The 17,058-nt window shown below is 38.8% G+C and overlaps 1 protein-coding gene across 1 annotated transcript; it reads right to left on the bottom strand.

The window, feature by feature from the left end:
- Positions 1-4,258: 4,258 nt before the first annotated feature.
- Positions 4,259-15,518, bottom strand: LOC139724914 (uncharacterized). Its single transcript, XM_071636036.1, has 4 exons — positions 15,503-15,518; positions 15,054-15,130; positions 8,365-8,487; positions 4,259-4,658 (listed from the first exon to the last, which is right to left on the bottom strand). The coding sequence occupies exons 1-4, from the start codon at positions 15,516-15,518 to the stop codon at positions 4,269-4,271; spliced, it is 606 nt and encodes a 201-aa protein (XP_071492137.1). The 3' UTR covers positions 4,259-4,268.
- Positions 15,519-17,058: the final 1,540 nt, after the last annotated feature.

The following is a 17,058-nucleotide window of genomic DNA, read 5'->3' as shown; positions in this document are numbered from 1 at the left end:
GGTCCTCCTATGGGGACTTTTCCTATGGGGGCTCCTCCCTCTACCCGTTGGACTCTTCTCTGCTGGCACGTCGCGATGTGTCTTTTCATGGGCGCGGAGGTTGTCGATCCTTCCATAGCTTCGGTTGCATTCGCGGCACTCAAAACGCCTCGGATGGCTATGCTGACTTTCGATGTGTTTTGAGTGCCGTGTGAGCCATGAGGCTCGCCTTGAGTCTCTTCCTCTGGAGACTTCGGTGGTGGCCGAAGTACTGTTGGCACGTGTAACACTTGAAGTTTCCACCCATAGTGAAACGTGGGAACCTGCATCAAAACAGAAAGAAAGGACCAAGGCTGGTTCCTTCAATTAAAAAACCCAACCTAGTTATTATACTTGTAAGCTAAAGGGAACACAAACATCGCATTTATTCATCACATTTCAAAAACCCAATCGTTTTGGGGCCATCCTCTGCCTTGGAGGGTTTCGACGTGGTGCCGGGATAGGCATTCGCCTAGGCGCTGGGGTGGGGATATTCGGTTCGGATTCTTGGTCAGGGGGTATCGTTTCCAATTCGGCGTCTGGTGACGTCGGAATATCCTCTCTGATCTCTTCCTCTGTCTCATCCTTCTCGCCGGGAAGGTAGCTTGTTTCTACTTCCGGCTCTTCGATCCAGGATTCTAACGGTTCCCCGTGATAAGGCTTCAACCGGTCTGAGTGAACAACTACCATTTTGCCATTGGGTTTCATTTGAAGTCTGTACACGACGTCGGAGAGCTTATGTGTCACGAGATATGGCCCTTTCCATCTTCGCTGTAGTTTCGGAGACAGTCCCTTTGTCTTTGCGGGGTTGAAGTACCACACGAATTTCCCTACTTGTAAGCCATCCTTTTCTGCTGTCTTGTCATATGTCCGTTTCTGGTGTCTAGCTGCTTTAGCTAAATTCACTCTAGCTCTTTGATGTGCTGTTCTCATCTTCTTTCTCAGCTCGTACGCATAGTCCGACTTCATTTCGGGGTCAATTTCTTCGTCTACTCTGGTTGCTTCAGTAGTAAGATCAATGGGGAGATGTACCTCACGACCTAACATCAACATATTTGGTGACTCTCCTGTTGATTCCTGGGGTGAGGATCGATAGCCAAATACGGCCAGGGGAACTTGTTCGTCCCAGTCACGCTGCTTTCTGGTTGGGTCGATCATCATGGACACCATGGATACGAGCGTACGGTTAAACCTTTCTATAAACCCGTCAGATTTCGGGTTGTACGGCGTTGTGCGAGTTTTGTCGATTCCCAGGAAGGAGCACATCTCTGCAAACACTTGAGATTCGAAATTTCATCCTTGGTCTGAGTGCAATACCTGCGGCACTCCGAATCTGCATACAAATTCATGGACAAATTTCTCAGCCACTGTCTTAGCCGTTTGATCCGGGATGGGATATACCTCTACCCATTTTGTGAAGTAGTCCCCTACAACTAGCAGATATTTGTTGCCTCTCTCTGTTTCTGGAAAGGGACCAACGACGTCCAAGGCAACACGTTCCATGGGCATCCCGACTGATCGTTGTTGTAGAGGTGCGCGTCTTGTTCTGACAGGAGGCTTCTTGCTGGCACATGTGTTGCACATACGAATGATTGATCTTACGTCTGCATCCATTTTTGGCCAGTGATACCTCAGGCGAACTTTTGCGATTGTTTTCTTAGACCCCAAGTGCCCTCCTGTATGACCGGCATACAGTTCCGCCACTACTTGCTTCCGGTACTTCTCTGGAAGAATAATCTTCCACTGTATGACATCTCCACTGTCGGATTCCCAACGTCGATGGAGGACGCCTCGTATCATTCCCAATTGGTCCCACATACGCCAGTATGACTTTGCGATGTTTGATTGCGATTCGACATTGGACCAGTCTGGCCGGATACCCTCCTTTTCTTTACACTCGACCACCCATCTGATCGTGTCGTCAGCAAGTTGTGCTTCTCTGAAATCAGAGAGTGTGATGGAGGGCTCCACGTGGACTGCCTTTACCTGCTGGTGGAATTCTGAGTTTGGTACCGGGCCCTCCTTATGTTTTGTGTTTGGCTGAGGATAATCCCCTTTGATGTTATCGCACTGAGTACAATCCCTGCACGGTCGCCTGGAAAGACTGTCAGCGTTCGCATGTGACCTCCCCGCACGATGCACAATGTCAAGGTCATACTCCGAGATGACTTGGAGCCATCTAGCCATCTGGCCTTGGACATCTCGGAAGTTCAGGAGCCAGGTGAGAGCTCCATGGTCCGTCCTGATTGTCGTCCGTTGGCCATAAACATATGGCCGGAACTGTTTCAGGAAGACAACGACAGCCAGTAATTCCTTGCGGGTTGTACAATAGTTCTTCTCGGCTTTGTTAAGGGCCCTGCTAGCATAGGAAATGACTCTTTCCTTCCCATCGATCACCTGCGAGAGCACGGCTCCTATGCCCTCGTTACTAGCATCAGTGTCTAAGATGTACTCACAGTCAGGAATTGGGCACGCCAAAATTGGCGCCTCTTGTAATCGTGCTTTCAACTCTGTGAAAGCAGCCTCGCAAGCTCCGGTCCATGTAAACGGTTGACCTTTCTCGGTCAGTCTGTGTAGAGGGCGAGCGATGTTGGAGAATCCTGCGATGAATCGGCGGTAATATGACGCAAGCCCCAAAAAACTTTGAACTTCCTTCACAGTAGTGGAGGTTGGCCATTCTTTAACCGCTCTGACCTTCTCTGGGTCCGTGGCTATTCCTTGGGCTGAAACGACGTGACCTAGGTAAAGGACACTTTCCTTGAACAAGTGACACTTTTTTGCCTTGAGTTTTAGACCGGACTCTCTCAAGCGCTGGAAGACTGTCGCCAAACGATGTAGTTCCTCTTCGACGGTCTTGGCATATACGATGATATCGTCCAAATAGACCATGAGAAGATCCCAGTGTAGCCCGGACAAGACACGCTCCATCAACCTTTCGAAAGTGGAGGGCGCATTCGTAAGGCCAAAGGGCATTACGTTCCAACAATACAGACCTCCTCTCACAACGAATGCCGACTTTTTCTTCGCGTCATCGTCAAGCTCGACCTGCCAGTAGCCCGAGGCAAGATCGAGGGTTGAAAACCATTTCGATCCACCAAGGGCATCCAACGAATCGTCTATTCTTGGAATGGGATATGCATCTTTGATCGTGATCTTGTTTAGACGCCGGTAGTCAATGCAAAACCTTTTCGTGCCATCCTTCTTATTCACCAATACAACATTGGAAGCCCACGGGCTATCAGAAGGTGGGATCTGTCAGGCATATTGAGGCCACCAAATGTAACACAACCGGGACCGTTGTGATCGAGGTCGGGACTCTCCTGTCTTGGCATACTTGAAGAACTCAACTCTCTCTCATACATCACCGCATTCGTACGTAAAAGATATCACAAATAAACACACCGGTGATTGTCGCGGTAATTGAATTGTATATGTCACCAGCACTTTACTTGCCTTTATTTTCGGAGAGGGGTGAATAACACATCGGAAAGTATCTCGCGGGGTGGCCCTCGGCCCTTCGCAATCTCACCAATTGCTTGTATACGGACGACCCAAACACTGTCCTTACCCGGCCGTGGCTAGAACGCAACTCCCTTTTGTCAGTTGCCGTAAAGACTCTTATTCATACCGCGTGCTGTAAACGCACGCCCCGTCCGTACCTATATCCTCTAAGAGAACGTGCGTACACGCACTAACGCACTATCATGACACCACTTTGTTACACTATGTATTCATATACCCATTTATAACTTGCATTGAAGCTCATATCTTATTACAGTTTATGGCCTACATAATTATATATTTATATATAGGCCCTATACATATTTTTCACCCAATGGATCAATTTATTCTGGAGAGGTATATTTAAGTTACAGTCTTGTTCTGACAAAAGTCACTCTGAGGTATAACGGTCTCTACTCGTTTGTATAAAATCACCAATGGTAATCACTGTGAAGAGGTTATCATTTACACACATTTAACAAACTGGTATTTATGATCATGTTATCAAATAAAAGCATCAACGAGTCTGCAAAATGTTTGTACAGTTTCTGCCTATTTTCATTTATACATCTCGTAGGTGAACCGAGACAGACATAATACTATAAACATATATACATACAAGGAAATATACAGCATGGCCCTTTCTAACTCTAAAGTTATTCTACTTCAGGTTATGCTTTCATGTGCTTCATGAGCAAAAAATGGAGAAAAAAGTAAGAAAACATTACGCAACCTCCTCTAAGGACTACTCAGTTAATGTACTGAAGATTCTGCTCGGATTTGGCCATCCACTGGCTGGGAGAACCTCCGGTCATCTCCATGTATTGATGGCCCAAGTTGTTGTCCACGAGATTGCGGTATTCACTGGCATTCAAGGCGGGTCGTTGTTGGTTCATGATCTTAGTCGAGGACGCGTGTCGGGGCATGGTTCTGGAGCGCTTGACTGATCGCTGATGGCGCCCTGTAATGTCGCCATGACCCCGCGAAGAAGTCTTGCGAATCTCCGACGACCTCAACGTAATGGAGATCGTGACGTCTCCGGATTCTCCCATTGGTGCGATTGAAGCCACGGTGTCGCATGTGATCGGTTCTTCTTCGTAAAAATCCACGCCCTCCTCGCAACCCGACAGTGATATCTCCTGTTGCACGGGTGTAAAAAACGTGCATTCAATTAAATGAAATTCAATTCAATTCATCTTTTCAATTCAATTCATTCGTTTCATACTTCTCATTGATGAATATTGCATCAGAAATAAGAGCACAAGTTCTTTTACCTTGTCAATAATGTACAAAAGCAGACAATATGAATATACATACATGATAAAAACACAGTAATTGTTATAACTGGTCGAAATCGAAATGGGGTTGTGCAAGGAAAGTATGACGGGACCTACATTTCGCATGGAAGTAAGCTTGTTTAGCTGTAAGCCCCGAGTAATCAGTGTTTGTGAAAAAGAAACGGAAAACGGATAGACGTTTAGACCAGGCGATGAGCAATATGATTTTGAAAGGTGTTATATCTTCTGCTGCGGATCCTTTGGCACTTATCTTTAATTTTTCAATGTCAACGGGTGTTTTTCCGGAACAAATGAAAATAGCTAAAGTTATTCCCATATATAAGAACGGAGATAAGCTAGATATTAGTAATCATAGGCCTATTTCTTTATCATCTTGTCTGTTCAAGATTTTAGAGAAAATTATATACAAAAGAATGTTGAATTTTCTGAAAATGTATGGTGTTTATACAAATTCGCAATTTGGGTTCCGAGAAAAGCAGAGCACCTGTCACGCTTTGTTAAATTTTGTTGATAAAGTAGCACATGCTTTAGAAAATCACTCTCATTTGATTGGTATCTTCCTGGACTTCTCCAAGGCCTTCGACACTATAAATCATGATATTTTACTATACAAGTTCTCTCATTATGGTATACGCGGGAAGGCCTTGGAGTGGTTCAGGAGTTATTTAACTGATCGCAAACAATATGTTTTTTTGAACAATCATAACTCTGATATGACAGAATTAAAGTATGGCGTCCCACAAGGTAGTTTATTGGGCCCGCTGTTGTTTATTGTTTACATTAATGATTTTTGTGTTTCTTCTGATGTGTTATCTTTCATACTTTTTGCCCACGATTCAAATGTATTTTATTCACATGAAGACCCAAATACCCTTGTGCAGACCGTTAATTCTGAATTTAAAAAAATTATGTGAGTGGATACGAGCAACTAAGTTGTCTTTGAATATCCCCCCAAAAAACCAACAAAATATATGCTTTTCAGTCATTCTTTTTTAATAGATAATTTGAATATGGATATTTGTTTTGGTGATGCTGTTTTAGAAAGTGTTTCCCATACCAAGTTTCTCGGAATTACAGTCGATAATAAACTTTCCTGGAAATTTCATATTGATAACGTCTGTAAGAAAATTTCACGTAACATAGGTGTTATTAATAGACTAAAATGGTCTTTTCCTCAACATTCGTTGTTAACATTGTATTCATCTTTGATATTACCCTATTTAAATTATGGAATTTTAGTATGGGGAAACACCCATCAAATATTACATTGGATAGGGTTTTACTGCTACAAAAGTAGGCTCTTAGCATTATTTGCAACACCGTTCCATATTCTCATACAGATCCTTTGTTTTTTATAATAAGATTATGAAAATTACAGATTTGTTTTTATTTCAACTCCGGTAATTTATGTATACTTATAATAATAACTGACTTCCGTTTATCTTTAACTCCATGTTCATGCGCAAGCGGACATACCATGGATATCCAACCAGACAGTCAAATGAATTTCATTTACCTCTATTAAGAACCGTGCTTGCTAAACAGACTTTCATTTATGTAGGTCCAAGATTCTGGAACTCCCTTCCCATGGACATACAAAATGCACCGTCATTGAATTCTTTTTAAAAGAGATTGAAGATTTTTCTTTTGAAGTCTTATATTGCAACCGAATAAATTTAATTCAGTAATGTATTTCGTAAGCACGACATTATCTCCTCTTCTTTCACTATAGGCTGCGTTATCTTGAGGCATCGACCATTTTTTACTGCGTTTAGTATTTTGGTATTCCATACGTGCCCTCACAGTTACAGTCTGTTCCGCTGGAAAGCAGCTCGACACTGTTTCACTCTCGAAAACGCGTGGCTGTTTGTCTCTGTGGGCTTTTCCCCTTGGTGTACGCATCAAAATAATTTAGTTTCTCTCTCTCTCTCTCCCCCCCCCCCCCTCTCTCTCTCTCTTTCTCTCTCTCTTCCACTTCTCCCTATTTTCTGTTCCCGCACTCTCGTTGTAAGTTTTTCACCCCCTTTACTTCTCCCTCTTTCCCCCTTTCCCCCTTTCCCTCAGAGGTACCCACATGTTACAAACATAGTATTTTGAGTGGGTAACTCCACTTTTTTTTTCACAGAGTGTATAAATAGAGTGTATGTTTCTTTTTGTACTAAACATAAAGACATGAACATGTTGTTATCCCTGTCTGGCTATGTATATTATCAACTACTTGCATGTCAAATGTATCATATTGTTTCTTGTACATTATGTTGGAAAAATAAAGTGAGAATAAAGTTTGAATTTGAATTTGAATTTGAATTTAATTATACCAAATAAGATAAGCGTGGTATGCATATGTTATCAAAAAAAAAAGAAAAAAAGGAGAAAAAACAATATACTAAAATGTGAACTATTATTTGTGACCCTGCACCTCAAAACAAACAAAAAGTCGCTAGACATGAATTTTTGACTAAGACCATATTCTGAAAGAGCAGACTTTAAGCTTTAAAATGATGTCTAACTCAAATCAAATAAACTCTCCTAATCTATCTAAATATTGGAAAGAAAGCACAAGCTCAGCAAAAGTGTGAACTGAGAAAAGAGGCTCTGAAGTACAGTGTCTATTCAAGCGCTTAATCTTTACCAAACCGTGCTGGCTGTGCGATGAATGGGACAAAAAGCAGGAAGTTAACCACCAGAGTAACAACAATGAAGGGATTTTCAGATTAAACTGAAATTAAAATGCCTCACTAACACATTCTGTCCATAATTAATGCCAACTTTCATAGCAGTAGCACTATCTTTTCAAAAGTTTTTAGAGTTGAAAGTGAAGAGTGTGGACAAGGTTTATCAGAAATGGAAAAAGGACTCTAAAGACACACGTAATCACACTATTCTACCAAAAATGTTCGAGATAAACTGCTAAAAAAACGCACTTTCCTGCCCGTTTTATGATACCAAATTTTAGCATAATGTAAAAGAAGACCCGCTCTTTCAGAAAATATGAAAAAGTCAAGTTCGGCTGGGTTGACCCATTTCACTTCTTTTCAGTCCTCACGCAAAATCAGTGTGTGCTACTTTATGTTCGTTTTGAGGTGCACGGTCACATTTGTGACCAAACTTCATGATGTGTATAATACGTTTACTTATATTATTCAGAATTTGGAAGTTTTTAACAAAAAATAATAATGATAATGAAGATAAAAGATAAGCGGCGATATCGATGACCTTTTTGGTATTCTCTTTACGGTTTTAATGTTGTCTTATCAAACTATGTAAAAACATCGAAACTTTGGAAAATAGAAAATGTACTCCTTCGAAAGTTGCCACAAATTAAGTGATTAACATTAAAGTTTCAATGATGTATTATAAAGTTTTTAGAAAATTTCAGCATCTCGGTCTCTAATGAGTGGGTCTGTGGGAATCGAGAGTTATGTGATGAATGGCATATAATGTATTTATCTGCTTGCTTGCAGACAGGCGAAGATTCATTGCTCAAGTGTGTGGGTGCAACCAAACTTGAATTCAAGACGGCTCAATCATGGCACTGGATACATACCTCGGGTAGCCGGCCAAGCGAGTAAGAGCATAGAGTGCCAACGTCATCTGTAGTTGCAGTTTCTACGCCGTCAAAAGAAATGTAACCTGTGAGATCCGCTTCGAGATCAGCTGCGGGTTGCTGCTGCAGAGTCACATGTTTAAGGAAGATGAAAGGACGAAGAAGCGGGCTAAATGTCTTATCATATCTCATGATAATACTTAATGCGAGGTGCACTCATACACAGCAGTGTAATTGTGATGTCTACTGTCTCGTCACGTTTCATGTCCTTTTTGGTGCTCAAAGCTTCTACAGGGTCACATAACCATGGCTACTAGAATCGAAACCTAACAGTACAGCTGAAGGCGTAGTCTACAAGTACATTGCTCAATGTAATGTGTGTCATTACTTGACGAAAATATTGTGGTGCCATTTCTTTTTTGTATTGTAATGAAACATTCTTGCACATTCCTCAGTTGGTACACAATGTAAAATATTGATGTGTGTCACTTTCACTTTGATTTTTTTTTTGTCGATTGATTAAAGACAGAAAAATAAAGAAATATTATCATGAATTTTGATTCAGTTTGCTGTAAAATTACGTTAGTATTTACATTAAGTCGGGAATGATATTGTTTGAATGTTGCTCTTAGGTGCTCAATCTGTTCTTGGATTGTCGCAGTGCAATTACAGCACAGATAACACATTTGATTGAAGATGTTACGTTTCAGGAGAGTTACTTACCCAAAGATTTAAACATACGCACATTCCCGATATGAGGTGATTACAATAATACCTTGCCACAATTTCCATGTTGTAACAAATCAAATCGTGCTATACAAGGCATGATGTAAAAGGGCGAGCCGGGGTTTAAAAAAAAACAACATCTAAATACATAGCGTCTTTCTTAGGAATTGAGGCAACAGAGCGGGGAAGGTTCCCACAGGAATATGAGAGGGGTATGAAATAGGTGATAGGCCTACCCTCTCCCACACGAGAGACCATTTGCGTTTATTTAAGAACTTAAATTCAAAGATGTGGTGTAAATGCACACTTTTCGTGCAACGTCTTGATTCGTCTTTTTTTAAATCTGAGAAAAGAAAAATATACCTTCTGTTCCATCTGGTGCTTTGGGAAAATGTTCTTTTAGGGACATATTGTTTGAAAAGGGGGTGGGGTGGAGTTACGCCTAGTAATTTGCTTGTCCCCCCCCCCCCCCCTAGATTGCATGCAAGTGATCTAAATTAAGGGTTGGGCATGGTCTAGTTATGTGTGTAAACTTTACACGTCCTTATTAGTATGCTGCTTGGCAGCGATTCCTTATTCCCACTTTTTTTTTCTTTTGAAGAAAATGATACCATTGGCAATGATGAAAAACAAATACTACTGTACAAAAGGGTCGCTATTGTATTATTCTTGGCCATTCATACCTTCATAAAAACACAGTGACATCAAACGCCATAACGGAAAGTTGTTTATTTTCCCCCAAATCTAAAATTTTTTGTTCATCGCTAAAAAAAAAAAAAATGTTGGACAGCTATAATCATGACAGAGATGAGGGAAGTTGTTTTTTTTTGAAGGCTAGAATGGCAGATTTAACGTGGAAATATCTATTTCATTTTACTTGTTGTTATTTGGTTATATTTGTTGTTTCCAGTAAGTTTGTGTGTCTTTTTTTCTTGATGTTGTTTATCTATTTGTTTGCTTGCAATTGTTTTGCTGAAGCGACACCACTTGTCCCATTCTTCTTATGCTACAGCAAACGCGGATCTCATCGTTTTAATTTAATGCTATATTGACTTCAATGCTCGGGAATATTCGGAACGAGCTGGCAAACACTTACTTTGAATAATGTAATTCATTCATGTTTTTTTTTTTCAAAATGATCAACCTCAAATTACGGATAGTTCCCAGCTTCGTCTCATCTTCTAGGCTTCACATTTTGATTTTTTAATGTGGCAATAAAACAAACAAACACGTTATGATCAGCGTTTTGTAGTCACAGCTCACTTTAATCTATAATCATTAATGACACCCATTGCCAGGACAGTGATCTGATCAGATGGCCTGCGGGTGGGGCCACTAACAATTAATGTGGGACAAACATACTTTCAAAATAACAATCTTTCTGGTGCCCAGTCGGGCAAATATAGAATATAATGAAGAAATAAAACAAAACAAAAGATATGCCATTCAATCTTGTGCCTTTGATATCTACTGCAAGAATCAGGGATTTGTTAAGAATATATCTGTTGTTAGAGTTTCAAGTGATTTTAAATGAAATTACTGAAAGAAGAAATTATCTTCCTTCGTTTCAAGTATGAATATTATATCCGTTTTTGTTTGTTTGTTTTTTCCTGGTGAATTTCAAGCGCCGCTATCTACAGAATTGAAGTGTACTGTTGCCGCAGTCAATCATGTACATCCAAAGAACATGAGCTTTTTCTTGCATTTTTGCAGAACACTATTATATTCCTGATTGTTGAAACATATACGTCAGTGGAGATGGCAAAAGTGGTAAAGAGTGAACCAGATCAGACAGAAAGACAAAGAGAAAGGTAGAAAAGAAGGTTGTAAACTGGTAAACATAATTACCAAAGTTGTGCATGGCATACCATATTAAACAATTAAAGACATCCGTTAAATTCAGTATCTTGATCATTTAACAATTATTTCATTTTTACTTTTTCACCATTTTATGTAATTTAATCATCAAAATAGAGTCATGTCTTAAGAAAAACACGATCTTTTCAAAATCTTTAGTATTCAATTGTGCAGGTCTTACTGAAAAATGAGACTGATAACGCCTAAATAAGAAAATTGTTTTGTTATTAAATGACTCTCCTTACATGTGTCTTAGAATTAATGTCACAAATTTCCAAAATTATTCCTTATAAGGACTTGATGAATGCTTTTCTCTCACACGTAAAAAACAACAACTGTAATCCACTCTTTAAACGCGGAAGAGAAGAGACTGCTTGCAAGTAACTATATACATTGTCACATTGAATACGGCATGCACAAAATAACACTGTTCAACAGGCAGTGTACATTGGCAGTAATTGGGTTCGGTACTTCGGATATGGATGAAAGTGCAACCTATACAACCCCGAAACCAGCTATACGTTAAGAGAGATGTTTCCTGATGAGCTTGTTTCCGACCCTTTGTAGCTTAGACAGCTCACTTGTGTGTGATATAAAATATATTTCCTTTTTGGCAGGATCACACGCAATTAAGTGATCAGAAGTATTCAAATTGGACTTTGGTTTACCACAACAGAAGAATAAATGCCGCTTGGAATGCCTGCGTTTATACGATTCGGCATGGGGAAATACCCGCTTGGAAGATTCTTCAAGTTCTTCATTTTTTATTTTGTTTTGTTTTGATTTTTTTTAACAGAGATAAACGATATTCTAAAATGAGTTTTGTCTGCCAAGATAAAGTTTCCTCAAAAATCCATATCACAATCAGAAGATACTGCACAATGTAAAATACAATGATGTCATTTTCTTTTCAAATACTCACATGAATGTGAACAAAAAAATCATTTTATAAGTGAAACCGATTTACTCAACATTACGAAACAAGATATTTTATACCTTCTCATGTGACTATATTATACATAGAAACACAATTAGACTGCCTTTTTAGGGCTCAACATTTTTGAGATACACACACACATACACACACACACACACATACAAACAGTGGTTTAATCAATATTTCAACGATAACTTTGCATTTTCCATGCTACTTTGATAATTACAAAGTCACTTTTAAGGCCACGTCTTTCAAGCACTCAAAGTTTTGTTGAAAAAAAAAATCTCGCCGTTCTTTATTGACATTGATTTAGTTAGCAGAAAAAAAACCCCGTATATTTCATGCTTTTGCAAGTAAATAATGAATCATGCAATCTAAATAACCTAGCAAACATTAGGAGTGCAGGATGATAGAAACAAAGAAAATGATATTTCATCACCCTTTCAATAGTGTCAGTTCAGGCATATATCGTAGAATTTTGTGGGGGGGTTTTTCTGTTGTAAAGTTACACTTCTTCCTGCCTCTTCCAAAACTCTTTCTTTAATTTAGTAATCAAAAAGTCCACTTATCATTCTGTGTGAATATTATGTGACCCTGCACCTCAAAACAAACAAAAAGACGCCAGACATGAATTTTTAGTTAAGACCATATTCTGAAAGAGCAGACTTTAAGCTTTAAAATGATGTATAACTCAAATCAAATGGACTCTCCTAACCTATCTAAATATTGGAAAGAAAGCACAAACACAGGAAAAGTGTGAACTGAGAAAAGAGGCTCTGAAGTACAGTGTCTATTCAAGCGCTTAATCTTTACCAAACCGTGCTGGCTATGAGATGAATGGGACAAAAAACAGGAAGTAAACCACCAGAGTAACAACAATGAAGGGATTATCAGATTAAACTGTGATTAAGCATGCCTTATTAACACATTCCGTCCATAATCAACGCCAACTTTCAAAGCAGTAGCACTATTCTTTCAAAAGTAATTAGAGTTGAAAGTGAAGAGTGTGGACAAGGTTTTTCAGAAATGAAAAAGGGATTCTAAAGACACATCTAATTACACTATTCTACCAAAAATGTTCGAGATAAACTGCTAAAAAAACACACTTTCCTGCCCGTTTTATGATACCAAATTTTAGCATAACGTAAAAGAAGACCCGCTCTTTCAGAAAATATGAATCAAAAATCAAGATCGGCTAGGTTGACCCATTTCACTTCTTTTCAGTCCTCACGCAAAATCAGTGTGTGCAACTTTATGTTCGTTTTGAGGTGCACGGTCACATATGATAGTAAATGTCAAATATCTACCAATTCCTAAGTCATAGTTGTTACCTGTGTACATACGCATGACAGTCAAAATTCAAAGTTGAAGACATGTCTGGAAAAAAAATCATGTTTATGTCAAGGTATACAAGTCCCATCGTGTCTGTTACGCTTTCGTTTGCTTTGTTAGAACATCGTACCGATATAATAGAACATTGTCCGATGGAGTGCTCTGTACTTTCCTTTCCACTATTGTGCTGTCATAATTGCGCGCTATATTCTCATCATGGTAACCACTCGACACGCGCGAGCTAACACTCACACACTATACACACATAAGGAAAACAAACAAACGCACACACACTCGTTCATTTAGTGGTGAACATTCAATGGTGGTTTGGATTACATGAGGAGTAGGTTTTTATGACCAGTCTGTATAAAATGAATACAATGGATTTCTAGTATAATCTGCACTCTTCAGGGAATGATAAAATCAAAAGTGCTTTTCGAAAGGAACACCTCAGTACTGAGGATTATTTCTTTTTCAGACTTAATAGCCCCCATGACAGCTTCTACACTTTCGCTCAACATGGCGAGTGATACATCTTTGTCACCATCCTTTCAAAACAATGTGCTTGATGGTGAGACTGTCTTAACCAATTGAGGACGGACTTATTTTGCTAAAACTTGCAATTCCCATGGACACCTGCCCGAGTATACTCGGGACTCGTCCTCAATGGGTTAAAGTTGAGTAGACAGAGGGGTCGTAAGTCAGAAAATTTGCCCAAAATTGAAAAATATAGGAAATAAGTTTGACATGTTCCTAACACAGCAACCCTGATGTGTAGTCATACACGCAAACCAGAAGAAGAGGGTGCAAAGGCCTTATTTACCATTTGCAGATGGAACAGCAACCGAGCTATAGCATTTAAAGATAGTTCTTGATGTGAGTTAGGGATAGAAACAACTACATGTATATAGAAATTGTAATCAGTATAATCAATGTCAAGTATTGTTATAATAATAAAATGTACAAAATTTGAAGAATTGTTGATCGTCTCTGGAATAAACCGTCTACACTTATGGTGTCATGAGGAAAATAGTGATATCTCCCTTTATTTTAGGCTTTATTTCGAAATGTTCATATGGTAGGATGTTTTGTGATACAACTGACCTACACATATGCATCAAATGTGATAACTCGAATATCTTTCTCTTTTTTTTTTAAATCACTGCCTTCAATGGTTGAATACCATCAAAATAATGTTCCATTCGCTTACACACAAAGATTCCCTTTACTTTTTTCTTTTCTTTCTTTGTATTCATGGATATCAAAGAGTTTAATCTTTCAAGAAACATTGATCTAGAATCGACATGATGTCAAAAAGGTGACTTAGTGGAGAAGAAAAGAAAAAAGTTTAGTTGTAAAACTATTGCCCTCAATAGTGTTTTTACAATATTTGTTTTAAGAAGCAAAATTGTCCACACAGTCTGAAGGAAATCGTTAGTTCGTACATCCTTCATGTCCTTATTCAGTCACTTATTACTCATACTCTATTTTGAATCTGCACTTTGGCGCCTGATATACAGTGTTCTGTTTTTCCTTCTCTTCGTTGAGCGGATTATCAGTGTGAAACCTCACTTGTGATGCTAGTCTCATGTATTTTTCTTCATGTACGCAAATTAGTAGGTTGTACATTTGCTTCACGTTACTATCTACAAGAACAAAATAATGTAGTTCATTCCTTCCTCATCAATACTTATAGACTGCATGTACGTAGACTCGCGTTGAGAAGCTACGAATTTCAGTATCTTGATAAGACTAATGAGAAAGTAAGGATTCCTCGTGCTGCCATATGAATAGGTATATAAATGAAAGAAAATAGTGAAAAATGAGGGGCACTTACGCTCCTTTCTAGGTTCTCATTACATGGGCGCTGCTGAATGCTGAGAGTTTTCGTACTCCTATCACGGTTCTGTAGACCTGAATAAGAGAAAAAATGAAGTTGTACCTTTTATTTGTCTATACAATTATTAATTTCGATAATAAGTGCACAATAATAACAATGAATATGCTAATGCTATCAAGAATGAGGGCAGTCTTCCAAATCTTTATCAAAGTGCGAAGCTCATATCCAGAATATTTAATTTCTGTAGTGACATTCTACTTTTACGAGGCCCTCTCTTTAACGCTGTAATGTTCTGTTGAATACCGGCAGTTGCATGGATGGGAAGATCTTCGATTTTACATGGTGAATATATGCAACATTCGATAATGATTAGCCACTTAAAAGGAAAACTCAAAAGCACACACACGCACACACACACACACACACACACACACACACCAAATCACCTTCACGAAGACGCATAAACGCAGTCACTGACGATATAAAATCGATCCTATAACCGTGATGTATCATACTATGATACATAGTAGATGCCATAGATAGCTTCCTATGTGATCCTTCCTGCAATAAAACCATCAAGAAGTGGGTGTACCTCCTTACGGTGTATGATTTGCAAGGTATTTTCCACTTGAATTGTATTGGGTAATTTACTGATGTAACTTGGACAGACAATGACATATTGTCGATAATAACAACGTCTCAATCTGCCAAATAGGACACTTTCGATTATTTAGATCTAGCGAATCAGATGTCCATATGAAGAGCTTGTTTGCAAAAACCGATAAGTCCATATTTGCCAAATGGAGATATATGCGATTAAAGGCCAAGAAAAATAAAGAGAATAATAAGAAAATTTTTGCTTCTTTTGACTATAACTTTAAAAATATACCTTTACATGAAGTGACCAATGTATCATTTAAAAGGTATAATTTTGTACTTTATGACAGATATCGTACTTCAAAATCTTCAAAAATGGACTTATCGGTTTTTGCAAACAAACCCTTCATATCCAAACACAAACAGTAATACATGTATTGACCATTGACGGTGATACGTATAACTATACTTTCAAAGTTACATTTTAACGCGTAACGTTGACACCAATTTTGAGAAAATCATCTTTGTCAAAGCAGTAGTACATAATATGAACCATTAGACTTTTACGCACAACTGCTTGTTAATATTTGGAGTCTTTTAGCTTGTATGTTGTTATCTGACTATTTAGAGCCCTACAAGGCTGCAAAGGAACTATGCTATTTACATAATGAGAAATGAAAACTTCCAGGAATAACAAACCTGAGAATAGTGAATAAATATTTAATAAAAAACGGGTGATGAAATATCGGACTGCTGGTCGTGGAATGACTTTATCGAAGGATGTTTGGAGGATCTTTGAAGGAGGTGTGTGTGTGTGTGTGTGTGTGTGTGTGTGTGCATGGGATTAGGATTGTCACTGTTTTCAATTGTAACTAATATTCCATGTTTTGTATCCGACCACTGAATAACCGCACCCGATCCCACCTAGCCACACACACACACACACACACACACACACACACACACACAATAGGATCATGTTTCCTTCGGCAAACTTTGGCTGTGGAGATATGAAAGACTGCTGCCAAAAGGCGCTAAATCCATTGAAAAATGATGGATTTATCACCTTTTGGAAGCAAGCTTTTCGAATCAATATTCATTCATTCATTTATTTATTTATCTATTTATCTATTCATTCATTCATTTATTTATTTATTTAACACATATGACCTTGCATCACAAAATCAACAAAAACTCACCCCCCCCCCTCATTGGTTTTACGAGAGGATTCTAAAGAGTAAAACGGGTTAATCACGTCAATCTCGAGTTTTTTACATTTTCATATTTCGTGCAAGAGCTAATCTTCTTCTACACTTTTCTCACGTCTGCATGGGGTCATAAAATGAATGGGAAAGTGTGTTTTCAGCACTTTATTTACAACCTTTTTGTTGAGTAGTAAGATATC

Source organism: Diadema antillarum, unplaced genomic scaffold, assembly GCF_040938485.1.
Source record: "Diadema antillarum isolate AM-2024a unplaced genomic scaffold, OU_Dant_1.0 seq00000003_RagTag, whole genome shotgun sequence".
NCBI classification, from domain to species: domain Eukaryota; kingdom Metazoa; phylum Echinodermata; class Echinoidea; order Diadematoida; family Diadematidae; genus Diadema; species Diadema antillarum.
Note: the sequence above shows the minus strand (reverse complement) of the source record. Positions and strands in the feature narration are given on the sequence as shown.